Raw genomic sequence first — 27,099 nt, forward strand, 5'->3', positions numbered from 1 at the left:
GGCCACAGAGGCAGTTCTAATAAGATCATTGTATGGTACGGAAAACCCGGTGCGAGAGTTCACTCACACTGAACTGGTTTTGTTACTTAATTAAGGTAGGAAATTGTCTTTGTTATTATACTATCAGCGAAGTTGAAGGTTTCCTAGTCCCAAAATCGTTTTGTTCGCAAGCGGAGATTATAGCTAGCCCGGTTCCTAAATTTCAACGCCATTGGTTGACAATAAGCTTTGTATACTTGAACTGTGTGCAATTTAATTTAAATATTACGTTACTCAAAAACAATTGATCCTTACAATTAGCTCTTTCGATCAGGATCATAAAAATATAGCTTTTTTTTCCATATTTGGTCGGTTCGATTCCCAGGTGAGGCAAGCAACTTTAAAAACTTTGAACGTAGTGTTACTTACTTTTAAAAACAAAATGTCTTCACGAAGCAAAATATCCTATCTACAATATTTAAAGGCGAAATGGCGCACATTGGGAGATGCCTATGTCCAGCAGTGGACTGCAATAGGCTGATAATGAATAAATAAAAATATCTAAAGTACTTTTCCTCCGCGTCGCATAGCCGTGAGATGCGCTGTATATTTGCTGGACCCATCAAAAACTGACACGATATAAGGTAACAGACAACCAGATTTATTTCGAAGATATCTTAAAATTATTTCATTAACAAGACAAGTTTGGTAATATTTCGGATAAGGTATATACCTACGGCAGGAAAGTGCACGCTTATCGATATATTGGCACCAAACTCGTTTAACTCGGATAGGGCGACAAATAAAAACCACGAGGTATAACTACACAAAAATGTATTTAGTTAATTTGATGGTCGCAATAACATTGAACTTTCGTCGTATACATGGTGTTCACGCCGCTGGCTCCTCCACTTTATGCTTTATTTTATATCTTTATACCTTTACGTTTGTATACCTTTACGTTTTTATACCTTTACGTTTTTATCATATACCTCACAATAATTTATTCATCGTAAATATTACACAGAAACTTGATATATAGAGCGCCAACAGCGACGTGATACAAACTCAATGTTCCACAGCAAATGTTAAACATATTATTCAATTAAAATTTTCGTTTTTATTTCTCGTATACTGTTTCAGATATTATGTTTTAGAACACATCAACTTAATTCTAGAAAATGTTTCATATTCAAACTATCGCTAAGTGGAACTAATTGTACGTTACGACACATCGGCACTGCGCTTCGATAAACATTAGAAACAAAGTAAAATAATCAAATAATTAACATTAACTTATCGACTAATTGAAAAAATAAAATTTCGTGCTACAACATTATAGCACCACAATAAAAATATAAATATTCTTTTGTTCTGATATTCACAACTCCTGTTCAAACTGAAAACAATTTGAAAAGATGATCATGTAACGTGAATCGATCTGTTGGTAGCAGTATACTTAAATGTGTGCGGAACTAACACAACCGTTACGAATAAAATATTAAAATTGCACACGAGTCGCGCTGCGGCCAGGAGTTTGCGTCTCCTTAACAAACCGGTGTCGTATTATTATTCCATTTCTTTAAACATGCCTGCTATTTTGCCTTGTACGTTACCGTCGTCGTTTTACGGAATAGTGGGTACGTTTTAAGGGTTATCTGGTTCGTTTTAAGGATTAGCAAGTTCGTTTTAAACATTAGTAGGTTCGTTTTAATGAACATTAAATTCACTGGATTCGCGGAGTAGCAAAGTAATTTATTTCCATTTTTATTAACATAGATTTTCGCAAAGTAACGCCTGAATCTATAGTTAAATTCATTTTAAAGATTAGCAAGTTCGTTCAGACGTAAGGGTCAGTGGGTTCGTTTTTAATAATTGTCCTCTCAGTATGGTTACAAGCAAAACCCGTTAACATTGGAAGTGTCAGCACCGGTTTGCCGCAAAGATATTCCCGCCGCACCTATCTAGGACACTAGTCAGCACAATATCTGAATACTTAGATTAAAATTACACTAGACTTACATACTATCGTATATATATTTATATCCACCGCAGAGAAAGATTATTAAGTGAAAGTTAAAAACACGAGATCTCGCCAAATGTGATCCTTTACATTTACTAATACTGCCAAAAATTACTTTAAAAAAATCCAAAGTCATTGGGTCAAAAAAATAATACTTACAAATTAGCCGCCGCGATTGACATATTTGATTCCATATACATATATTTTGAATTAAATAAAAATGTATAATTGATTAAAATAACATTAAATACTGGGGTAAAGTCGTATAGATTGTTAATAATACAAGAGAAAAATTATCTATCTCAATTACATGTCCTTCCAAAAATACGCTAGAAATATGTTAAACGTGTAGTAGTTTATAGTATACAATGTCCTATGTCCTAAGGCAAAGTCGCGTCGAGTCGCGTCGAATCGCGCGAGACGCATCGTAGATCGTAGCTACTTAATAATAGTATGTAATGTAAAATGGCAAATCTGTGGAAGCTGCACAATTACGTGTCATACCCGTATCCTGAAACAATACACCATTTATGAGGTAATTTGAACATCTTTACTCTTACTATATAACAGGCAGTTTGTTCACGTTCTGGGGTGGAATCTACGATATGCCATACTACAATGATATCTGTTCTGATTTTGATACATTTTCAAAGTTTAACCAATTTTAAAATTTGTCTTCAGCGTTTGTTTTTTTTAATGAATTTTGTAATCATTGTTTGGAAACTGAATTGATATTTTAAGCAGTTTTTATATTTAATTATTATAGTTTAGTCAACATTTGTTGTTGCAAAGTGTGCTGATAATGTGATGTTGAACAAGTATGACTTGTGTATCTGTGATTGTTTAAATAAATAAATATTATTCCTATTGCATGGTTTCTGGTTTAGCTAACTTCATTCTTTATTTGCAATTTCGTCTCAACAAAGTCCATCATATTAGAACATTAAACAAAAAAAAATATGTAAAAAGGGTTGCATTTTTTTTATTCGGGACGTCCAATTATTCCTCTATGCCTATATACCACTATATAGTGTGTAGAGACAATAAAAATTTATTTCTCAAACGTGCTCGGAAATGTTTGCATTACATTCTCCTTAATTCTTCCATCATTTATTATTTCCTTGCATTGTTTGAGAAAAGCATATACAGGGTGTAAATTTGAGACGGGGCAGCAAGGCCCTACCTTAATTGTTGTAGTTACAGGAAAACGGTTCTGGAAGACTATCCATGATTTTGAAGATATTTTGATTGGCATTCACAGATTTTGAAAAAATGGTACAGTCACCAAGATAAAACGCAATTTTTACAAAATATTTTTTTTATGCCCTTCGATCTGGTCTCTAGTAAGGATCAATAGTCTCTATGGGACCACTGAGGTAAGAGTACTCTAAATGTCAGAAATCGCAAATAATAAATAAATTTTTACCATTTGCGATTTCTGCCTTCAAAATTCCTTATACAAACTAATACAAAAATTCTTCTTCAAAATTCATGGATAGTCTTCTAGAACCTTTTTCCTGTAAGTACAACGATTAAGGTAGCTGGCCGTGCTGCCCCGTCTCAAATTTACACCCTGTATATACATCGGCGGGTACGGGGATTGTTTGGCTCGTATAATGTAAACTCATACTCGTCCGGCAATCCCTTACTTCCCGGCCTCTGCAATAATGTATTTTAGTATCATACATTATTATAACAATAATTCTACGAATTTTTGACAATAGGTATGAAAACAGGGCAAAGAAATATAGATACCTCTGATACGGGGCGTTCGCAAAACCTACGGTGACAGGTCCTGGTGCATGGGGTCGTAGCCCATGGAGCCGTCGTAGCTGGGTTGCGGCTGGTCGTAACCAGGCGCCGGCAGCGAGTAACCCATCGAGTCCTGTGTCGGCGCCGGCGACATCATCGGCGTGGCCGTTCCCGAAGCAGCGCCCATTGAGTATGGAGACGCACCCGCTGCTACAAGCAGAAACGCGCTTGTTAATTGGCATCCTTGTCGCTCCAACATTGAGTACTATCTTGGATTATTTATGGCGGGGTCTCGGAAACAACTGAGCCCTTTGTTATTTCGATAGTGAAGTTTTATCATTTTTGTGCATCACACGTACATTTCAGATTGCTAATTGTTTAAAAATGGAGGGGATATCTGTACAAATCTGAACATAATGACAGTAGAAAATTAAGTAATATCTCTGTAAATGTAGGTATGTAGCAGGGTGTTTACTGTAATATGAAGTGGCTCTGGCCGGAGGGGAGCTAGCCTCGCGCCTGCCGGCGCCCACCCAGGACAAGTCTGTGTGCGGAAACGATACTACTGTACGCGTGTACAATTTATAGCTAACATTATATGCTGGCGGCAAAAAAAGCGATTTAAATGTTTAGGGTTGGCACAACAGGTACCAGAAAAATACATTATTTATTTTATTTTTTATACATACAAAGGGATAGTAAAATGTTGTTATATACATTCGCATTTATTTACGCTGCGAAGTAATCAAAATCAAGGGAGTTGTTTCTGGTTGAATTGAAGCTGAATCATATCATTTTCTTTTAACTGTATTTTACACATTGCTTAGTGGCTTATTTAGCAGTCTTATAATTTTAATTTTGCACTTTGTCTGTTTGCCGTATTGAACGGGGACTTACCCGCAGCTTTCTTGGCGGCGTATAGGTTGGCTTCCTCCTGCGCCTTGCCGATGTTCTTCTTATAGCGAATGCGCTTGTTGCCAAACCAGTTGGACACCTGCAACATGTACTTCTATTAGGCAGATCACAAGATTTTATATAAGAAAAAAATATTTAGGCAATTAAACACGATACACATTATGATTTGCGATTATAGTGTCAAATAGTGGCTTTCTCGGGCCCATTGACTTTTGAGTAGTGGAACGCAATATCGAGCGCTCAGAGGACACATCTAGCGATACCTGGCCGACGGTAATGTCACACTTCATCGCCAGTTCCTCCTTCACCTCCTCGCTGGGGTAGGGGTTCGCGAGGTGCGAGTAGAAATACTCATTGAGCGTCTCGATGGCGTGTTTCGTGAAATTGCGTCGTTTACGCCGTGCGTCGAGGAAACTGCAAAGTAGAGCGGTATATGACGTGGGGTACCTGCGAGACAGTGATGCCGCACTTGCGGGCCAGCTCCTCTTTCGCCTCCTCGCTGGGGTACGGGTTGGAGAGGTGCGAGTAGAAGTACTCGTTCAGAATCTCGGAGGCCTGCTTGCTGAAGTTTCGGCGTTTTCGGCGCGCGTCCAGAAAACTGCAAGCGGTCATTCGGAGTCAATTTTGATTCGAGGCAAAAGTTGAGCTGGCTTACTAATGTTGCGTTCGACGGTACAAATATTCAACTTTTTGATATGATTTATTAAGTTAAATATTGCTGTCGGTTACTGAAAGGTAAACATGTTTAAGTAGAATTTTAGCGTGATATAAACGAGAAATAAAATGTATCGTATTAATGATTTTTTTTGTGAAATAACTCACTAACAATTTTGTTATGATTAATACAAAGATCGAACACACAGATTTTTTTTCGTCCCAGTGGCACTTGAACCTGCGACCATGCTGCACCGTAGCTTTGCCCTTACCGACTGAGCCACAGGTCAAGTAACCGAGATGTCGAAAATTCTTCTATGTTTTTATTATAGATCTTTATACTGGCTTTCAGCGTTTGTCGTCGCTTGTGACATTTAGTGAGAGATGTTTGAAAAATGTATCGACTGAGAAATAGCGTCACATAAAACTTTCAAATTGACTTTGACATACCTTATAAACATTATTAAGTCAATAATGTATATTTACCGCGAGCGCAGTATCATGACGGCCTCGCAGGTGGACTGCTTCAGCTGCATCTGGATAGAGCTGAACTTCTTGTGGATGATCTGCACCATGCGCTCTATTTCCTGTTGCACACAAATAATTCATACATTAATTTGAAAAGTATTCAGTATCAAACAAAAAGTTCTAACACACCTTTAGGTTATAATTATTAATGCAAAGACCGAACACAGAACAAATTCCTTCGATCGAGCTGGATTGCAACCAATGTCTTGTAGCAAATCGTGCCAGACGCTATGCCAACTAAGGGCACGATCCCACTATGTCGTTACGTTTTATTATCGTTGGTCGACAGTCGTGTCTAGCCTGCTCCCATATCACGACTATCTGTCGTGGACGATTTTTTTATCGTTGAACGGCTGTCGTGACTAGCTATTCCCACTAGATCGTGACGACAATAGGAGCTGCGGCAATCTGTCGTCACGTTTTTATCGTGCCGTTTTTTTATCGTCTGACGACTGTCGTTCTAGCTGTTCCCACTGTGACGACTGTTTGTCGTTGTAACGATAAAAAATCGTGAACGACAGTTAATCGTGTCGTGCTATATGTGAACAACTTCATTTAAATATACAAGCCACGACACTGTAAATTGCACGACAATCTGTCGTCACGACATAGTGGGAACGCGACCTAAGCCACGGAACAAAGCTACCGACCTTACGAATTTTTAGAATTTAAGAATCTATTAAGAATCTATTTCTTGACACACTATCTACACGCCTTTAAGTTTTCAAATAAAGTATGTATGGTTCGTCTTAATCCATTTTATTAAACATTTAAACATACAAGTCATTATAATTTTTAACTTATTGAATATCACTATGTTTAACCACCGTGATATTAAATTATTTTTGTAAAATGACTCCACTAGTTTGTTACAATTCGATCCGGCCGGATTCAAACCAACGTCTTTCAGCAAACCGTGCCAGACGCTATGCCAATTAAGCCACGGAACGAACTGGCGGACTAACGAATTTTTCTGTGCTTGTTGCAGATCATTGTTTTTGGTTTTTAACGACTTTTTTGTTGTAGCGCTATCTGTGAGATTGAAACAAGTCATTGACCAGACTATAGACAAAAGTTGAAAAAAATAAATACATTGTTAGCAAGTCAATATAAGAATTTGATAAATAACATCACTTTTGGACTTTAGACTTTTCAAAAACTATTTGCAATGAATATTGTTGGAGAACAATTAATTTTGGAGAAAAAATTATAATGTTGTGAGATATAAAGTCGAAACCTTCAAAATACACATGAAAGTGTTACTTATACCATTTATTGAGTAATTGTTAAGGAATTTTAACCAAACCTAATTGTTTACCTTTTTTGCAACGAATTAAAAAAGACTAGATTGACTGTACACTGGACGACCATTATTGCTGCATTTGTTGACATTTAAACTATGTATTAATGGAAATCAATTTAAAATCCAAGTTCATACAGGGTTATTTTTGAAACGTTAACAACCTCGCAGGACTATATTACTAACATCATAAACAACAACTTTTGTTCCATGATTTTTTACAAAACGTAATAAATTTACCAAAAATAAACTTTTAAGTTTTTGTCTCCACGACTCCCAATCCCGTCTTGCAGAGTGATTACTGTTTAGAGCGATATATGTAGTCACTTGTGTGCAATATATACCCGATGAGTACAACCTACCACATAATAATAGACCTGTTAATGCTCACAACAAACCAAAGGGATAAAAACATATTATTTGCCAGCTGGCACGTCAATGCTGTCATTTTAAATCTACGTTATATTGCCCGTCACCTCTCTAACTGCAGTATCTCACATCTTAACTGAGTGAGATGTTCGATCTAAGGTTGCTACCAGACGGACAGCATACGTGACCATGGTTAAACGTAAACAATCGATGACGACGTATAAAGGTCTGTGTGGAACTGACTGAACTCAGTCAAATTTCAAAGCAAAAAGTTGTGGTTGTTCTGGTAACGCTTGGAATCACTGATCGCTGAATTATAGCTGCGCGCCTTGATCAGGAAGGAGTACAGTGTATTTGTTCATGTCGAAATGGATGTTACTTGCAACCTGTCTCACTCACTGTATTCAGAATACTTATGATTCTAAATGCTGATTATCTTCTTTTTTTTATTAAGGATACAAATATATTACTATCGAAATTCCCATTATAAAAGAAATATTTTAATAATTCGGTACACCAATCGTTTGCTGATTAAACCCTCAAATAATCGTTACCTATGGCCGTAGCATGGCAGTATATCACATGCAATGTGTGATAATCCTCCCCGTGCCATACTTATTTCAGTTGAAAAGCTATGTTGCCATTTTTTTTTTATTGCGAATACTCGGTAAGAACCGCACTAGAGTCGGTCGTTCTTTTTTTTATTTGCTAAAGAACTTTTGTTATACATTTTAAAGAACAAGGACGGTATGAAATTGCGTATATAGCCATCTTTCACAGTGTCACGGTGCTCGCCAAGTTAGCTGTAGTGATAAAATTTTAAAATGGCGGTATTATCACTCGAATTTGACAGCAAAATGTGGATATAACAGCTTTATCGCGGCAGCATGCTACGGGGACTTTTGCCGTTACTGAATAAACCAAAGTTGGTTTAAATACAAAAAAAAACATGTCCTCTTAAAAATGTCAATTGCAGCTTTTGATTCTCAGACTATTATTCACATAGACTGCAGCCAAAACGCTTGCAGTTAAAGTCACGACTGCAAACATGCAGTTTATCTGTTAGCAGCCTTATTCAGCTTTCAAAATAGTATATTTTCCAATAACGGTCGTATATCTACATTTTTTATATGAGAATAAAACTCATTCATAGAACGAGCTTAAGTACTAAACCTAAAATACGCTGCCCTGAAAACATTTCCCATAAGCTAGTTGCTAGAGTCAGTCAAGAGAGCGACATTCAACAAAAAAAATCTTTACGACAAAGTTTTTTCGACATACAGCGAGATGGATATGTATTAATAATTATTATAACAAACTAGTGGAGTAATTTCACATGAAAAATAATTGAATATCAATTCAATAAAAATTTTAATACAAATAGATATTTTAAATAAAGAACTACCATGAAACTTATTATGTGAACCATTGACTTACAAATAAATGGACGACGCGTCTAATACAAAAACCACGAAAAAAATGTCCCAAGTCAACCTATTCGAAATTTAAATTGTTATGTCATCGCAGTATCGCGCTGTCCGTAGAACAAATGAAGACTAAAGCGGAGTGTCGCGCTCTGTATACGATTTTAGCGCCTTACAAGTGCGGACACTTTTTAGCGCGGACCCGACGTCCATATAATTGTAAGTCAATAATGTGAACTAAATATAAAAACTCCCGATTTAAGTCGAATTTTTTATTGTCATGTTTCGAATCAGCACGAGTTGCAAACGAGGATAGTTGCTCAACGCCGCCACCCGTAATGTGTGTACGGGCTGTCAAGACTTTGGCGCCCAGTTTCCGTCGAGTCACCGCCGTCGAAGCTCTAGTTCCAGTTCCGGGGGCAGGTTTTGAAACGAGCAAAATTCGACTTAAATACGTTGTTGAGTTACCCGTTAGTCTAATTAATTATATCGACGCTGGAAAGGTAAAACATCTAACGCGAGTTTGGAAAATATTTCCAGCGTCGATATAGAGATGGACAAAAAAAACCTCAAGTTACAACTTACCTTAGGCGTAATAGGGCGCGTACGACTCTGCTCCCTTAATAAGTTCATTACGTGTGTAGTGAACTCATTGCACGCGTTCTCATACTTGTCCAGCTCCTGGTGGTATATCTGGCGGATCTGGGCCAGCTTGGCGCGGTAGTCCGAATGCTCGATCGCGTTATCTGCTTGAGCCACAGAACCTTGAGACGCGGCAAATGGGACAGAAAATGTGTTCATGCAACCGCTGTCCACGCTAGTTTGGTTTTGAGTAGCCATTTACATAGTATGTTTGTTTTGGTGCTGTTTCGATATGACAGATCTATACTATTTCAACTGGGTCTGTTTAGTTGATTAGTAAGAAGTAAAGGGATGATTTTTTTTTTGTAACAATACAACAACATTATTTTGGCTACAATCAAATGAAGTCATTTCATTGTCAAGAAAATATAATTCATTCCCCTCTATCGGTAGTAAACATGTGTCCAATAGTGAATTACGCATGGAAATATCTGCTTCATTTGAATTAGTTTTTTAAAGTTGCACTTGTGATACTCCCATGCACATATAAAACTTTTTTTTTAAATCTTTACCAAACTACATTTGAAACAGTACCTTAGTGTAATTTAATTAATTATATTATTATGTTGAATGCAAATGACTACTTTTATTACAAAGCCACCAAGCAGGAAAGAAGCATCCCAGATTGTAAATAAACTCCCGGACATTAAAATTGGACAAAAGGGGAATAAGCCAATTTGAGAAGGCCTGTGTCATGTGAAGATTATTGTGCACATATACAATTTTGTATATTTAAGTTTACAGACAATTTTAATACAAACTACATTTGGCCTAACAATTCCACTCCAAAATTTAGCCATATTATTTATAAGCTATTTCATATTGGTAGTATAGTATTAAATCTTATGTGTAAATAAATAAATTTTTAAATGGAAAAAGCTACTCAAACCTTTTGTTTAGTATTTCTCATTTAAATGGTATTCTTTCACATTTGAGCACTAAATAAAGTTAATATATAATGAATGTATACAAAACACAACAGTACTTAGATATCATTTTCAGATTAAATTTCATAAACTTATATTCAGAGATAACCTGCCACAACAAATATTGTTTGTATTTAACTTCTCTATTCCGATAACAAAGCTGCTCAAATACACAACAACTTTTGCAAAGGTCATGAAAACTCTGCTGCAACCAGCATTGCAAAACATCTTATTTTCACATTTTTATTTTGTTTTCTCATTAATGTATTTTCCTCACCTTAAATAAAAATATTAAACATGCTCAAATTCAGCCTTGGTCAGTTTACTTGCCTAATTTTATTGCCAGGGAGTGTATATATAACCCGAATATCAAATAAATAAATAAGTACATCATCAAACACACATTGTATACTTTATTACATGCTCTAACACCAGTTTATTGAACTAATACCTACATGTTAACAGCTAGTAAAAGAAAGTACAACAGAATATTTTCAAGACTTGTCAATGTTACACACACCATAATAAATATGTAAAAGAGTTCCCTTTCCTTGAATAATGCATGTTCATTCATCTAACAACTAATCCAATGTTACATAACTAATCAATTTTGTTAAGTAGATGAGGCTTCCCTAAAACTGAATACTTTATTACCAACACCCTAGAAAAGTTTTTTTAATATAACAATTTTAAAACTTATTTTAACTCACAGATTGCTTAAAACTTGGGAAATTGAGAATTTAACAGAATAAGGTATTGTACAGTTGAGCCCACCATATTGCTGGACCGATTTAGAGTGAAATAAGTTTAACGGGTAAGGTAATCAGTTTATGAGAAGTTTGGTATAATTTGGAACTGTTCAAGATAATTACCCCATTCGCCGGCAGCAGCGGAGGCGGAGGCTGCCGCGCCCGCGCCGCCACCCTTCTCCGGGCCCGCCACGCCTTCCGCGATAAGCATGTTATCCAGACGCATCAGCTGAGGATCTGGAGGCTCCTCCTCTTGTGTATTGCGGAGGGACAGGACTACACATACAATAGTAAATATATTTGTGCTCCTAAAAGTTATAACCGTGTTCCCGAAAATAATACATGAAAAATAAACAGTTACCCACCGGTCTTCTCCTTGATTTCACACAACACTGAAAATAGTGCAGGCTTCATTCTGTGACAATTCAAAGTGTGTTTTCTCGCTTGCGCCTCATCCAAACTCTGGTCAGTAATGTTCATGATCTGCTGCAGGATCTCGCCAATGTCCTGCTTGCGCGCTTCGCCGTCGCCCGCCGTTGGGGCACCTTCGCCCCCGGGAAGCCCGTAGCCCTGCGGTCCCATGAGTCCGCCGCTATGCGCCATCATTCGATTCGGATCGTCCATTTCTCCGACCACTTCAATACATAAATTCACCTAAACTTACACTAAATACGTATACGACTTTGTACGTAGTGAAAACTGTAATCTAGCAAAATAATAACTCAATATAAATACAACAAAGCTTGGCTGGAAGAAAAGCCAAAGCTTCTCCCTCTTCTCCAGCAAGCAATAAAATGGCCGCCTCCTTTGTGCTGTCAAATCGGAGATATCGAAAAAGAAAACAAATAATTAAAACTATTGCTATCACGCTTCGTCCTGTACATAACTTGAATTAGTCGAAAGAGAAAGAAAAATACGATGTTGCCATAAATTACATAATTGATCTTTTCGAGAATGATACGCTACGAGGGAATTTATATTTATTTATATTTTATAAGAGAATTTTCTATGTGATTTACATTTGAAACGATTGGTATGTTTTGGAATTGGGACAGATAAATAATGGATGTTGAACATCATAATGTGAATGAAATTATTAAGGGAAATTAATAAAAATTGAACGCACTTTTACAAATGTCACGTCAGCAGGTTATTACTTGACATTTGATGTCACTTCAAATTTTAAGGATTTTCTTTGAATTTCGTCAGCAACCACGCGACAGAGAAGTTAATTACCGGCTAATAGATGTGAGTGCAATACGGTCGTTCAGTTAAATGAGAAACTTTGTCAGTTTAGTGTATAAATGTAGTGTACTTAGTAAACATCTGCCATTTGCGTGTACCCAGTTGAGGCTAACGCACAATCTCCAAATCCAGCAGTGGGGGAGCAATAAGACTCATCGTAAAATTAAAATACCTAACCCTCTTCGAGATATAATTATGGCTGATCCTAAAATTGAAGAAATTCTGGCGCCACTACGTGCTGCCGTAAAAGAACAAGGTGATTTAGTAAGAAAGCTGAAAGAAGAAAAAGCGCCTGAAATTGATGTTAAAAAGGCTGTTGCTGAGTTAAAGACACGTAAAAAAGTATTGGAAGACAAAGAGTTGAGCTTGACACCTGCTGAAGAATTGTTTGATCGCGCGAAAATGGAGGATCTTATCAAGAGAAGGTTCTTCTACGATCAATCTTTCGCTATTTACGGCGGCATCACCGGCCAATTCGACTTTGGGCCCATGGGCTGCGCGCTCAAAAGCAATATGATTCAGTTGTGGAGAAAGTACTTCATCCTTCAGGAGCAAATGCTTGAAGTAGACTGCTCTATCCTAACTCCAGAGCCAGTTCTGAAGGCTTCAGGGCATGTGGAGAGATTTGCAGACCTCATGACTAAAGATCTCAAAACTGGAGAGTGCTTTCGGTTAGACCATCTCATCAAAGCTCATTTGGAAAAGATTAAGAGTGAAAAGAACACCAAGGCAGAGTTGAAAGCTGAAATTGAAGATATTCTTGTGAAGCTTGATGGGATGACAGCTGATGAGATGGCTGCTCTTATGCAAAGATTTAATATGAAGTCCCCCATCAGTGGGAATGAACTCACTCCACCTATAGAGTTCAACCTTATGTTCAACACACAGATTGGGCCTACTGGGCTGGTCAAAGGTTTCTTAAGACCAGAAACAGCTCAGGGTATCTTTGTCAACTTCAAGAGATTGCTGGAATTCAACCAAGGAAGGCTACCATTTGCAGCTGCTCAGATTGGAAATTCCTTTAGGAATGAGATCTCCCCTAGATCAGGGTTGCTAAGAGTAAGAGAATTTACTATGTGTGAGATTGAACACTTTTGTGATTCTAAAGATCATCCTAAGTTTGATTCTGTGAAGGACACTGCAATGTTGCTGTACTCTGCCAATAATCAGGAGCAAGGCAAATCTGCTGAAATTGTTACCATAGGTGATGCAGTCTCAAAAGGAATTGTAAACAATGAAACCTTGGGCTACTTTATGGCTAGAATTTATTTGTACCTTTTAGCTGTTGGTATAGACGCTAAGAAACTAAGATTCAGGCAACATATGGGCAATGAGATGGCCCACTATGCCTGTGATTGCTGGGATGCCGAGTGTCTTACCAGCTATGGCTGGGTAGAGTGTGTTGGATGTGCTGACAGGTCTGCATATGACTTGACTCAGCACACTAAAGCAACTGGCATCAGGCTTGCTGCTGAGAAGAAACTCTCAGCTCCTAAACAACTAGAGGCTGTTGAAGCTGTAGCCAACAAAGCAGCCATTGGCAAAGCATTCAAAAAGGATGCTAAAGTTATCAATGATGCTCTAGCAGCCATGGATACTTCTGCCCTGGAGCAGTTGCAGAATAAATTGGAGAATGATGGTGAATTCCTTCTTAACACTGATAATGGAGAGTTCAAATTAACACCAGATCTTGTTAGTGTGAAGAAAAGCCAGAAAACAATCCATGTTGAAGAAATTATCCCCAGTGTTATTGAACCATCCTTTGGTATTGGTAGAATTTTATATTCTGTGTTGGAGCACAACTTCAAAATGAGAGAAGGTGATGAACAGAGAACATACTTCTCCTTACCAGCTTCAGTAGCACCAACAAAATGTGCTGTGTTGCCTCTTAGTGGCAATGCTGAGTTCCAACCATTTGTGAGACAACTCAATGAGGAGCTAACAAATGTAGATGTTTCTCACAAAGTAGATGATTCTTCTGGTTCTATTGGGCGCCGATACGCCAGGACTGATGAATTGGGTGTCCCATATGCCATTACCGTCGACTTTGATACAATAAAAGAGCCACATTCAGTAACATTGCGAGAAAGAGATAGTATGGGACAAGTGAGACTGCCACTGAATGAAGTTCCTGTAGTTGTAAGAGATTTATCTGACAGTAAGATATTGTGGTCTAATGTAGAAGCAAAATACCCAAAGTTTGAGCAACAGGAGAGCAAAAGTGTGGCGGCTTAATGACGCAAACAGTTTATTTACTCAGCTGATTTATGTTGCTGTTTTTCAGCCTCTCATTGTGAAACTATTTATTTATATTGTAAGCTTCAATGTAATGAACAGGTTTAAACCAGTTCTCATGCAATCGTTTTGTACTTTTAAAATTATCATTTCAATATAAATTATCTAACATGTTATGTTTTATTTACGATTTTTTGAGATTGATGTGATTATCATGATTTGATAAAGATGCACTGAGGTTTAAAAATGAAACACGTAAATTGTGAACAATTCTTAGCAATTTATATTTGAAAATCAAACAATCACTCTATGGGAGATTTTTGTAATCATTATCTGTAGCGACGGTCACGCGAGCGTGATCGATGTCTCGGGCGATCGCGGTCTCGTGACACTGAGCGGTGACGATGGCGATCGCGGTATTCGCGGTCACGCTCGCGGTCTCGGTCCTTCGAGCGCACCCGTCTGTCACGATCGCGTTCTCTGTCACGTTCACGCTCTCTTTCCCTATCGCGATCTCTTTCCTCTCGTTTGAATCTGTCTTTTGAGTATCTGTAGAAATTGAGAAGTATATTTAGTATAGAATGACGGTCGATGTTATAGGTATAAAATTTATTTATATAGGTATAAATTACATAATTTCGACTGCATGCAGTTAATGCGTAAAGTCGTTATCCGTGACCTCTACTGCATGAAGTCGTTATCAACTTAATGCAGTTCCCGATTGCATGAAGTTGATTACGACTTCGCAAGTGAAATAAACGGGCGATTGCATCCCAGCATCATTTTATAATTGCACCATTTGCACTCGAATTTCCGACCACTGGAGAGAATATAACTGAGTATTCTAAGTTGGTTTGTTTTTAAAAACAAATATACGCGATTTAGATCCAAAAAAATGGTTTCATAGCTCAATGATTTTTGAGCATGCAATTTTGAAATTATATAATTTAAAAGAAAATTGCTAAACCACGAAATAAGTTGTTATAAGTAGTTGGTGTCTACCATAGATGTGTCTACAAAGAGGGTTTGAATAGTCATCAAACTTCTTTTGATTGCAACATGGTGGCAAGACTCCTTTGAAGTCTCCAGTATTAAATGTAACAATGTATGTTAAGCGTGTTGCAGAATCGGATTTAACCTGTCTGTGTCACCGTAGTCACGTCTATCTCTGTCGTCGTGTTCGCGGCGATCAGGTTCGGTGCGCGACGGATTGTAGTTACTGGCGCTACCGGCACCGGCAGCGCAGCCGGCACCGCTTCTCTGCGGAGGCTTGGACGCTGCAGTCTGTCTGTTGTGCTCTGCTAGCCTAGTATTCACACATCAAATTAGTTGTAAGTCTTTAACAAATATTGTAAGCTTCACTACTAAAGGCATGCGATTGCCGAAGCACAATACCTGCATCTCCATCTCAATGTAACTTGAGTGGGTTGCTGATAGAATTGACCAATTGGATGGTTAGCGGCTGAAATAAAAACCAGTACACAAAAAAAAATATCCTATATGATAGGAATGCTACTGACTTAAGTGGATAGGTAGATTTTCTATATGTCAAAGTTATTTGTAAAGGCTGGAACTACAGACGTCCTAAAGAATATTTATTATTTGTTCATACACTATGCATATATCGCCGGTGTTTTGTAGAAAGGGCGAAAGCGGCTGGAAGCGCCATTTTGGAAAAAAAAACAGGATGTTTTAGGTTTTAACAACTGTTTTGAAATATTTACGTCCTGGGCACCTACCACAACCTCTTTATTACTAAAAAACAATATTACTTTAACCTTACACTGATTTTTCGTACCATAACGCACTTAAAGTAAGCTTATTATAATGCTAAAACTATGATTGGCAGTTTTATTGGCAGCTTTGTGACTAATCATTCACGCAGTTCGTACTATGACGCGATTTTAACATTAAAGTAATATTGTTCTTATGTCAAATTCAGCAATCTTAAAATAGTTACATGGATGAAATGGAAACAATATTATTTTCAGTTTTATTGTCATAATATTGATTTGTATGATTAAAAGTTAAGTTGAACTTATTTATTTACATATATCTCTTCAATATTTTGTTTATTTATTATTTAATAGCACATAAGAAATAACTTCTCGTTAAACAAAAATACGCGATGTTTATTTCGTGAAATTATGACAGCGCTATCTACATGCTCCTTGGCGAAATTAACAGTTGACACTAGATTATAATTCCGAATGCACAATGTGACAATCAAGACTCGGCTTGTTTTATTTATTTTTCTTCATGAAAATGCGGAAAAATAATTGAAAACAACGTAATTTTAATAAATTTCATTATTACACACTTTTCTTTTTTTGGCAGTTAAAATTCTCTGAATGTAAATAACATTAAGTGTAGGAAATGAAACTATTTTTCCGGATTGAAATCGAGTATATTTGTTTTTTCAAACAAACCGACGTTTCGGGCCCTTTACAGGTCCCATGGTCACGGTTGACTGAGGTGGTACAGTCTTCAACCAGTTCTGTCTAATATTAATGCAAACCACCCTATTTTTTCACTATAATTACAATAGTTATTAATTAAAAACCTTATTTTGAACTTTACAAAGAAAACATTCCAATTTACGCTACATTAAGCTTTACAAATTATTTTATTGAATGAATTTTTATTAAGTTTAATTTATTATTAATTATTAATAGAAATTAGATATACTAAAAAGGGGCCGAAACGTCGGTTTGTTTGAAAAAACAAATATACGCGATTTAAATCCGGAAAAATAGTTTCATTTCCTATGTATAACAATCGCGAAAATCTAAGAACTCGATATAACATTAAGTGCTTTAAACATTGTACTACGATAAGACGATTCGGAACACCAAAAAAGAAAGAGACGGCATTATACAGTTCACATAGCGTTATCTCTTTCGTATTTTTAGTAAGGAATAAATAATATTGGGAAATCATTCGTTCTTTCAATCACTTTTGCAATAACACTTTGCTTGGTGGACAGGTTCGTCATGGTACGAATATGAGTAATATTATAATAAGCTTACTTTAAGCTTACATTGAAATAAGATTGTTTTCGGAAAGGTTATGTTAGGCCCCCTGTTTTAAAATTCAACTTCGGTTTTAACTAAGGTAAAGTTTTAAAATGAAATTTAAATCTGGGCAGATATTCTAAAACGGTCGTGAAAAACTATAACATGCTCTCATTTTTTTCCAAAACACCGACGATATGTCACTGCATTTGTGTTAGTTATTTTTGATGTTTCTTTAGAAAAACTACACATGAGGTCATATACATAAAAATGTATCTATAAAATGGTGTATATAAATCCATTGATAACCATTACCTACCTTTGCTCAATCTGTTTCTGAATAGGCACAGGTATGCGAGGGAAGAGGGTGCTGAACCAGTCCAGTTTAATGAGCATCTGACGTACGAGCGCGCCTATGGTGGTAGTGCCGCCACCACCAGCGCGAGGGTCCACCTCTTCCTCATCGTCTAGGTAGTCTGCATACCAGTCAAACAGGTCTGCTGGGGGCTGAGTGTACCGGATGTACATGAAGCCTGTAGTGATAATTGTCAAAAAAGTTATCATAAAAATTATATTTATGGAATTTATTTAACTTATGAAATTGTCCGATAGAACAACTCCTTTCCATGTCAAACTTACGAAATAGTCAGATAGAATAATTCCTTTTGGCAGAAATTTACAAAGGGAGCCACTACACTAGTCGACACTGATCTCATTAGGCCGGGTCCGAAAAGCTTGATTGCTCAAAAATGCAATTATGCAACTTTGAAACTGGTATACTAAACGTCATTTCCTTAAGCCCTTATTGAAAATTTGATTTTAAAATATCGGAGAACTTTAAAAAAAAATTATTACGATAAAAATGCAAGGTAGCTCGAATTATGTGTCCAGGAGTGTACATTCCATCACAATCAGAACCCCAATAATTGTTATACACACGAATCACAAGAGTATCTCTTTATCATATCAGATTAAATCCCATAACCTCACATTCACGTAGTGTGAAGAAGCATTTGGCCAGACCGCCAAAATGATAGTGACGGAGTGAAGATATTTGTGTTTTCCATCCGTTACTCTCATCTCTGGACTGTATTCGCACTTTCCATCAGGCGCGGTGCAGTCATTTTGCCGAGTCACAATAAAAAAAAAAATAAAAAAAAATTGGATATGAGCTGTCATAACAAATATTGTTTATACTTTTATTGAGAAAGCGAGGCTGCTAAAGAGTTCGGTACAACCTCAAATGACTTTGGTTGATGGTAGCGAGTGTTGAATCAATCAATTTGGAAAAAATATATCATCAGGGATAGTGCAAATTTGAGTATGCTGCATTGATAAAAGGCGTATCTGCACTAAACTAACTTTTACGGGAGCTTCCTTATTTCAATGGCTAGGACTTTGCACAGCAAGCATTAAAATGTCCCCGTAAATACGCGGATATAATTTGGCCACTCAATTACAGAACTGGAAACTCGTAATCCAATGCTAGTTAAGAGTAATTGCACTATCTCCGACGGTATAGTAAAATTGATTATATATATAATGATATATTAGTAAAATACGTTGGTAAACAGGACTCCTAAAATTGTTCCCGACAGAAAAAAACACAAAGTTGCCATTGCATGTCCTAATGCTGCATATCTCCTTTAAAACGAGGATATAGGTCATAGACTGTCATGCTGACCTAATGCCAGTTAGGGACTGCAGTCATTTTGTAAAAGTTGTGAGCCTTCTGTGACATGCAGGTTTCATTGATAAAAATTTGCAACAGATTTGTTTATTTACTTTCAAGATATCACTACCCATGTAAAATTTACATTTTCCTGTTACCATAAAAGCATTTGCCCATTTACATGCAGGTATTGTGGCTTGAACAAGCACATGTCCAATACTGGGCAGAGAGAGAATAGATACACTCTCTATTGTATGCCACGAGGTGGAAGAAACACCTGTGCATCTCCTCACCCAATGCTGCCCCTTGATGGGCGTACGAAGTTCTACACTGGGAGGGCACATGCCTGTCTTGCCTCAGAACTGTAATTAGTGATGATCACAATAGATCAGTTGATGGTCGCAGTGATAAGGGGCAGCATATACCTCAATTGATACCCTAATAATAAATATATACATGCAAACAACACACGAAAGAAGTTTCTACATCATACCTACCAAGGGCTCGGATGTACGGAGAGTCAGAATGCTGCAGCAGGCCATTGACCTGCTTTCTGGTTAGTCTTAGTGTATACAGCTTGTATAGTAGGCAGAATGCTGTGGAGACAATGCCACCAGCACCTACTCCTCGAACCTAAAAGGGTGATCTTATTAAGAATACTTATTCAGTGATAGAAGGTGCCTTGGCAGGGCAGGTCATTTTTAATTTCTATGCATGGCATATTTCATCATTTATGGCATAACCAATCACAAAAAGTGATATTACTGTTTTATGACCATGTAGATGAATTTTTCACAGTAGAAATTACAAAATACATCTGAAATTCACGTTTTCAAACATTATAGAAAAATGTCTGTAAGAATATTTGTTAACTCTCTGCAGAAGGGTTTAGGTCTTTCTACAATGTCAACAATTTCAACAATTTTGAATTTTTTGAATAAATTTTTAAAAACGTAGTGAATTATTAGTTATTATAATGTTTTTACTGCCATGGTAGTCCATCCATCTACTTTTTTGTGAAAATACATTAAATTGTTATTGATATGTAGATGGTCACGTAGCGACATTGAAGCGACAAGACTACTCTTGTTCTCCGTACGACATCCACATGAAACAATTACTGTCAAATAAGTCGACCAAATTAAAACACAATGTCAAATATGAAGCTTCATTCGCATCATTCGTCTTTTAATATGATGGAGTATTATATATTTGACAGTAATTGTTTGGGACGATTGTCAGATGGACAACGTGAGTGGGCTTGATCGGAGTCCAGTCGAATCAAATGAATTTTTCTTTGCATTTGTTCGATCTTTATTTAAGTAATAATATCGATGCTGGAAAGCAATCTTATTGTATGTCGAAACACGGAACTATGTTAGTTTTATTTACACTATACATATTTCTGTGTGTTCTGCCAAAAATTAATGTTGTAACAAGAAATACAGTCATAGTATCCAAATTCATAAAAATTAAATAATTTTCTAAATTTTTCAAGTCATGACAAGATAGCTTTCTAGCATCAATATAGTGAATTTATTAATGACACACACACTATGACCATTGGCAACAAGCAGCAGCACAAATGCTACATATAGTAACCATACACCTGCTGTTGTTCAGTTAACAGCATATCACTACACACTTATGTTTGAATATCACCTCACCAAGGGCAACGGAACAAGTTTTGACAATGTGTAGCTTGATATGTACAATGAGTTATATACACAAAAAAACTTATGTAGATTTTTTGTTATACTATAATGTTTTTGTTGCTTTGTAAAATGCCAAGAAAGTATTTTAAAGAATTCCATTATTTTTAATCAATGGATCAAAATAACACTGGACGGGTAAAACGAGAACTAAAATATTTTATTTAGTATTCTTTTAAACATAAAACCAGAGTGTTAAATGTTAAAGAACATACTCACGCCGCCACACATGCCGGTCTGGCCGGCGGTCTTGCGACTGCCGCGCTCCCACGGCTCCAAGTGCTTCACCTGATAGTAGATCTCGTCTACTACCTCATGGTAAGTCTTCAACTTGAAAAGGTGCACTGTCGACAATAAGTGAAACTTTTAACACGTGAGTAAATTGCAAGTGATTATATTACCGTGAAAACAGCGTCGTAATACAAATCCAAAACTCCTGTGCGTTGGTATGTTTGCTTACCTACCTTTGAAGTAGCTAGAACCTTGAATATTTGCTAAGATTAGAGGGTTCAGATTCATAGTTTGTTCATTACCCCATATCGGTAATATATTATGCTGCTTGCTCGTTTTCGCAGGCTTTTGCTGGCTGAACTCTGAAAAATGACAAATGTTAGAAACAAATCAGTGAATATTCGTAAAACTATCGGAACAACACTCACCTTCGGTTTCAGTCATATTACCAACTAATACTAAATACCTATTGCAAAATCGTTGATTGAAATGCTACTAGCACCGATTTCACTTCATTAAAACTTTCATAAGTTATTTTAATTATATTTCAACCATTTAATTCAGAATAGTTACGTATTGCCTAACAACAACAACGACAAACCACAAAAATATGGCCGCCGTCGACGACGCAACGAAAGACAAAATAGACTTGACGTAAACTAGCACGAGCGAAATGTAAATAGGCTAATAAACAAATAGAAAAGAGATAGTAGATACGGAAGCAAGTTGTTTATGGCAACACTAACCGGAACTGTAATGTTTTTTTTTTACGTATATGAGTCAGAGGATTGGTATAATGGATAATTTCGTACGTATTGCACCGTGTGTCTGTCCATAGATTTATACCTATATACTAAATCTATGTGTCTATCACAAAGTAATAAAACATGAGCAATAGCAATGTTCTTATATGTATACAAAAAAAAAAGAGATGCTACGTGTCTGTATCTAAATTGACTGTTTCTTTTCGTAACTATAAATTATGTTGTCTCCTAAGATGTAAAGACTTGTAGTCACACAAATGTACTTACAGTTTAATAATTTTGTTACAAAACACGTATGTCGCTAAATAAGCAAAACAGCAAACACTAGCTAGCCAAGAAAAAAGGCGCCAGAAACAAACACATTTAAATTTATAATTTAAATATACAAGTAAGCTTAAAAGAGACTATATTATAAAATATATACAAAGAGATTTGTAGCGATTCGCTACAGTCATGAATTCATAATAGTACATTCATTTTTGAAAGCAAACACAATTTAACTATGGAAATTAACATAAGGGTAGGTAATCAAAGTCCAGTAAATATTCTTACATTTATTAATCACTTACAATTACATAAACTGAGTGATATATATTTTATTGGTAATAGAGCTCCAAGTTCATTCCGTCGTGGATTTCATCTGAGCAAAACTGTTAAGGAATTATAAAGAATGTTGTATATAAAACTGTAAATAAATATTATGTATAGAGATTTACAAAATTGTACCTAATGAAATGAATAATAATAATCCCTTTAATAGTAAAACATTTATGTATGTTGTACAATAACCCACACATGCAAAATAGGTGCTAAGAAATTGATTAACAGATACCAGTCAGTTACACTATGTCATGCTATTTATGTTCAATAAATAAAGCTACAGCTTGTTGGTAGTTTTTGGTGTCATCATAAGAGCTAATAAATAAATAAACTAATGAACTTGATGAATCTGAACTGTAAAGTATAATTTAAGGAATTGGCACAACTACTTCATCATATCATCCTTCAGGCCTTTATCCCCTTGTCCTATGGCACCTTTTGCAATGTCAGCATAAGTCCCACTGGTATAACTGTCAGTCCATTGAAATTGGCCAGATGGCTAATTTATATTGTTATTTGTGTGGAAACTGATCCCCCACCATGTCTACAAGAACACAAGTGGGATGGGCTCTGCCAACAGAACAGATGGGAACCATAAAACCTCAAATACCCTCACCTCAGTCAGTTACACAGCTTTATATCTTTTGCGGCAGAATGCCTGAGACTTGAAACCATTTCGCCTATGGTGAAAATCCTGGTTTACTAGCAGCTGCTTCTGCTAATGAATAAGGTTAGAAATTCAAGCGCGAATCCAAGACTTGCAGTGGGTGACAAGCACAAAATCTCTTTTAATTTGTTTTGTTTGTATTAAGCATAATAATATATAAAAGTTTTTTATTTCTGTGACTTAATGCCGAGTTAATACTTGTCAGTTAGACAAATGATAGTTAATAAATTTATTATCTCCCTAGACACTTAACATGAGCATTTTAAAAAGGATACAGTCTGAGAGTCTGATGTGATCCTTGAAAACTGTGTACCATTTCTTCAGAACGATTTTATCATATCGTGTGCCAGTCTGCGCTGCAATCAGCTTCTTCAGGTCGCCGACAGTATCATCAGGGTTGCATTTTACTCGCACTTTCTTCCCAAGACGATCGTTGCAAGTTACTTCTAGCATTTTCTAGAAAAACATAGAGGTTATGTTACTAAAACTAGTTTACTTAGAGATAAATGACTGTAATTAAAGACAATACTCACCAAATGGTTCCTTCGTAATTTCAATGGGTGTTTTTTATTATTTTTAAAATATAGTCTTACTGCAACAAACAAATTCGCATCAACAAATGTAACGTTTCGGTATTGTCAATTTGGAGTGCTAGTACAGTAAAAAAAAAAGTAGTCTCCCAAGTTCTCGAAATTGTAACTTGGCCAAAATGGTATTGTATATTAAGAAGAAAACATCTATAATAATGTTTTATAATTTAATATAATATTAATGATTTCTAAGTTTGGGCCTAACAACGCTGCTAACTTATAATTCTTTTTTACTTCAGACATTACAAAACGTAAATTTAAGTTTGACATATTTATTTTGACGTACGTCAAAAGCAGCGAAAACATCCGGTTCTTTTTGCATCTCATAATATAAATTTGTAACCAAATAAAAATATTATTAAATTAAGCGTACATAATAATTTTGAATTGTTAATTTTATGACCTTTACATTAAAAATTTTTAAAATTACAAGTAACCTAACATTTTAAGGTTTGTCTTTGAACAGGAAGTGAACTCCAACAACCCACACGTCATTCGACGGCGTACGATTGACGTGACGGCAGACGGGTTGAAGAAGTGAAATTTCATTTGTGACTAGTGGTTGTGAATTCCAGTGAAAATGCAAATTCCTAATGAATATGTGTCCACTGCGGAAGATATTGCTGATCAGGTATGAATTTATATACTTATCGTCTCTACTGAAGCCATAAGTTTAGTGTAAAGTCGCAATTTGGGCATGCACTTTGGAATGGTTTGTCACGTCACCGAACTTATTTTCTTCTTGGCGCCGTCTATTAAGTGAAATTGTGTACATAAATTTTAAATTAAAATACTTCTAGAATTGTAACTTTGTGCCTGCCAATAAAATAATATTGCCAGTGACCGCAGGCCTCGGTTGCGGCACCATTCATGTGATAATGTGAACTTACAGATGTTTCACCATTCCAATCTGAACATTGCTGTATTTAACCACTTACATTTGTTCTACATAATCATTTAGTGTAGGTTAAAGTGCATTTTTCAATATTCCTCAAGGGAATCGACGTATTTTGTTTTACTATGATATGAGTATGAGATGTTCACTTGTTGCGTTTTCATATTTGCGAATAAATTTTGAGAAAGTAACTATGACTTTCTGTACCTTCACTACAGTGAATATTCATTAAACAATAGCATCTGCCCTAGTTTTTATGTAAATGTTTTTGTACTTGTCAATGACAAAATTAGCTATGAAAAACGAATTAAAGATTGTAAATCAATCTTATTTATTGATTGTAAAATAATACATAGAATTATTCACATACAAACCATTTTCAGAATACTTTACACAATATAATTTAAGAAACTTTTTACAATATTTGAACAGCAATAAGCTCATGAAGTAATTCTTAAAGGACATTATGAAAAGGATGGAATATTTGTTGAAAATATTGACTAATGTGTTATTGTAGACTATAATTAAGATACTCAACTCTAAGTGCTCATGGCTACATTAAGTTAATTCAATTTTTAAAAAGTTAAATCAGGGTTTTGTTTAAAAAAAAGTTATTTGTGTATATTATTTACTAATTATAATTTGGATCTGAGATTAAGAATTTAAGGTCTGTAGTATGTTCTTAGCGTCTATTACCTTTACCTCTTCTAAATCAGGTATAATGTTTGCTTAACTTACTCCAGTAAGTTTCATGTACCCATTGATGAGACAACATCACATAATTATGTTGCTCTGATCCCATAGTAAGTCACAAAGCGTTTGTGTTATGGAAATCGGAAAGAACGACAGTAACAGAAACACCCAGACCTGAAGCAATATATAAAAGTTAGTTTTCTTAATTGGTCCAACCAGTGATTGAACCTGAGACCTTGGAGATGGCGACACCAAGAAAACTGGTGTGAAAGCCACTTAACCACAGAGGTTGCCACTTAACCACAGGGGTTGTCAAAGTTTAGTGTTACAGAGCAACATCTTTGCTAAGGCATATTCTCTTCATGGTAGAATCTAGTCTTTGTTCTCACATATTTACTACAAATTTCTTATTATTATTATTAGGGTGGCTTCATTTGGGGCCTCATGAGGCCCCTCATCACTGCGACCATAAATGATCTATTATGATCAGCACTAATCACAGCTCAGAGCCAACAGCATTAAGGAACTGAAAGACTTTCCTGGCTCCGACAGTGTTTATGTACTCTGGTGTTGGAGAGTTGAGAGAGTTTCTTGAATTTTTGCTTGGGAAGCATGATATCAGAAGTCATTCGCAGAACAGGATGTCCCAGAATTGAGTCCAGGGCCGATCTCAATGTCTGGGAGAGCCATCTAGTCCTTAACCTGGTGGAGAGCCTATACATGCTGTTACCAGCCTCCTTCTAAAAAAAAACCTAAGGCCATCTCGGCCTTGTTGACCGAGTTAGCAATATGACAGTTCCACCTTAGGGTTTGATCTAGGGTTACCCCTAAATATTTAACTTCTGCGGGAAAACTCACAGCCCTGCCACCAAGGATCAGTTCCACTAGCTTGTCTAGTTTCCGCTTCCTAATGAAAGTAACAATAGTTGTCTTTTCCGCATTAATAGATAATTCGTTGTCTTGACACCACGCGGAAATGGTGTCAAGAGTGATGATATAGTACTTTGGCAGTGCCCTCGAACTGTGACCACTAGGTCATCCGCATATAACTGGGCGTCAATGTTCAGTTCTGCCAACCTGCTAAAACTGATCCACAGCAAGAGTCCAAAGGGGAGGACAAATTACTCCACCTTGCGGGCAACCCCTTATTGTGGAGGCCACAAGCCGGTCCCCTTGTAACGAGATACTGGCTCTGCAGCTTAAGAGCATATTTTGCACCCATCTCGTAGTAGAAGTGTCTACACCTTTGCAGGTTAGTCCCTTTACCAGAGTACGAATGGGCGTATTGTCAAAAGCACCCTCTATGTCTAGAGAGGCACATAGTGCTATTAGTTTGTCCTCAAACGCTCTTTCAGCCCTGTCCACAAAGTGGAGCAGAGCTGTCTCTATGGATTTTCCACTTTAATAGGCGTGTTGAGATAGTTGTTGTGTTGAGATAGATGTTGGATAGGTCTATATATTAAGGACGAAGCCCTAATGTGATTGTCAAGTACCTTCTCCATTGCTTTGAGTAAGAATGA

General features: G+C 36.5%; 5 protein-coding genes across 10 annotated transcripts in view; 2 read left to right on the forward strand and 3 right to left on the reverse strand.

The window, feature by feature from the left end:
* Nucleotides 1-2,261: 2,261 nt before the first annotated feature.
* LOC113232814 (homeobox protein extradenticle) lies at nucleotides 2,262-12,048 on the reverse strand. Of its 6 annotated transcripts, none has more exons than XM_026467631.1 (9): nucleotides 11,627-12,048; nucleotides 11,385-11,537; nucleotides 9,530-9,708; nucleotides 5,810-5,910; nucleotides 5,117-5,267; nucleotides 4,652-4,748; nucleotides 4,230-4,298; nucleotides 3,758-3,964; nucleotides 2,262-2,513 (listed from the first exon to the last, which is right to left on the reverse strand). In XM_026467631.1, exons 1-8 carry the CDS (start codon nucleotides 11,883-11,885, stop codon nucleotides 3,783-3,785), a joined length of 1,191 nt encoding a protein of 396 aa, XP_026323416.1. In that variant the 5' UTR covers nucleotides 11,886-12,048; the 3' UTR covers nucleotides 2,262-2,513; nucleotides 3,758-3,782. The 6 variants fall into 6 exon arrangements, with proteins under 6 accessions (XP_026323416.1, XP_026323418.1, XP_026323417.1 ...); XM_026467633.1 differs by having other exon boundaries at nucleotides 9,530-9,690; nucleotides 11,627-12,039; XM_026467632.1 differs by having other exon boundaries at nucleotides 3,758-3,961; nucleotides 11,627-11,885.
* Nucleotides 12,049-12,475: 427 nt separating this feature from the next.
* On the forward strand, nucleotides 12,476-14,910 carry LOC113233003 (glycine--tRNA ligase). Its single transcript, XM_026467933.1, has one exon. The coding sequence runs from the start codon at nucleotides 12,537-12,539 to the stop codon at nucleotides 14,739-14,741; it is 2,205 nt and encodes a 734-aa protein (XP_026323718.1). The 5' UTR covers nucleotides 12,476-12,536; the 3' UTR covers nucleotides 14,742-14,910.
* Nucleotides 14,911-15,007: 97 nt separating this feature from the next.
* LOC113233004 (pre-mRNA-splicing factor 38B-like) lies at nucleotides 15,008-21,829 on the reverse strand. Its single transcript, XM_026467934.1, has 7 exons — nucleotides 21,799-21,829; nucleotides 21,604-21,732; nucleotides 21,359-21,483; nucleotides 19,925-20,060; nucleotides 18,075-18,288; nucleotides 15,880-16,047; nucleotides 15,008-15,290 (listed from the first exon to the last, which is right to left on the reverse strand). Exons 1-7 carry the CDS (start codon nucleotides 21,812-21,814, stop codon nucleotides 15,071-15,073), a joined length of 1,008 nt encoding a protein of 335 aa, XP_026323719.1. The 5' UTR covers nucleotides 21,815-21,829; the 3' UTR covers nucleotides 15,008-15,070.
* An 846-nt stretch (nucleotides 21,830-22,675) lies between these two features.
* LOC113233241 (ubiquitin-like protein 5) lies at nucleotides 22,676-24,070 on the reverse strand. Its single transcript, XM_026468283.1, has 3 exons — nucleotides 23,935-24,070; nucleotides 23,677-23,857; nucleotides 22,676-22,774 (listed from the first exon to the last, which is right to left on the reverse strand). Exons 2-3 carry the CDS (start codon nucleotides 23,852-23,854, stop codon nucleotides 22,731-22,733), a joined length of 222 nt encoding a protein of 73 aa, XP_026324068.1. The 5' UTR covers nucleotides 23,855-23,857; nucleotides 23,935-24,070; the 3' UTR covers nucleotides 22,676-22,730.
* A 428-nt stretch (nucleotides 24,071-24,498) lies between these two features.
* LOC113232785 (surfeit locus protein 4 homolog) overlaps nucleotides 24,499-27,099 on the forward strand; it is a 52,031-nt gene continuing 49,430 nt past the window's right edge. The window contains exon 1 of the mRNA XM_026467577.1: nucleotides 24,499-24,622. Coding sequence (XP_026323362.1) covers nucleotides 24,572-24,622 — 51 coding nt within the window. The 5' untranslated portion in view covers nucleotides 24,499-24,571. The remainder of the gene's footprint in view (nucleotides 24,623-27,099) is intronic.

This window comes from Hyposmocoma kahamanoa, unplaced genomic scaffold, assembly GCF_003589595.1.
Source record: "Hyposmocoma kahamanoa isolate Upper Pololo Valley unplaced genomic scaffold, ASM358959v1 78, whole genome shotgun sequence".
Classification (NCBI taxonomy): Eukaryota; Metazoa; Arthropoda; class Insecta; order Lepidoptera; family Cosmopterigidae; genus Hyposmocoma; species Hyposmocoma kahamanoa.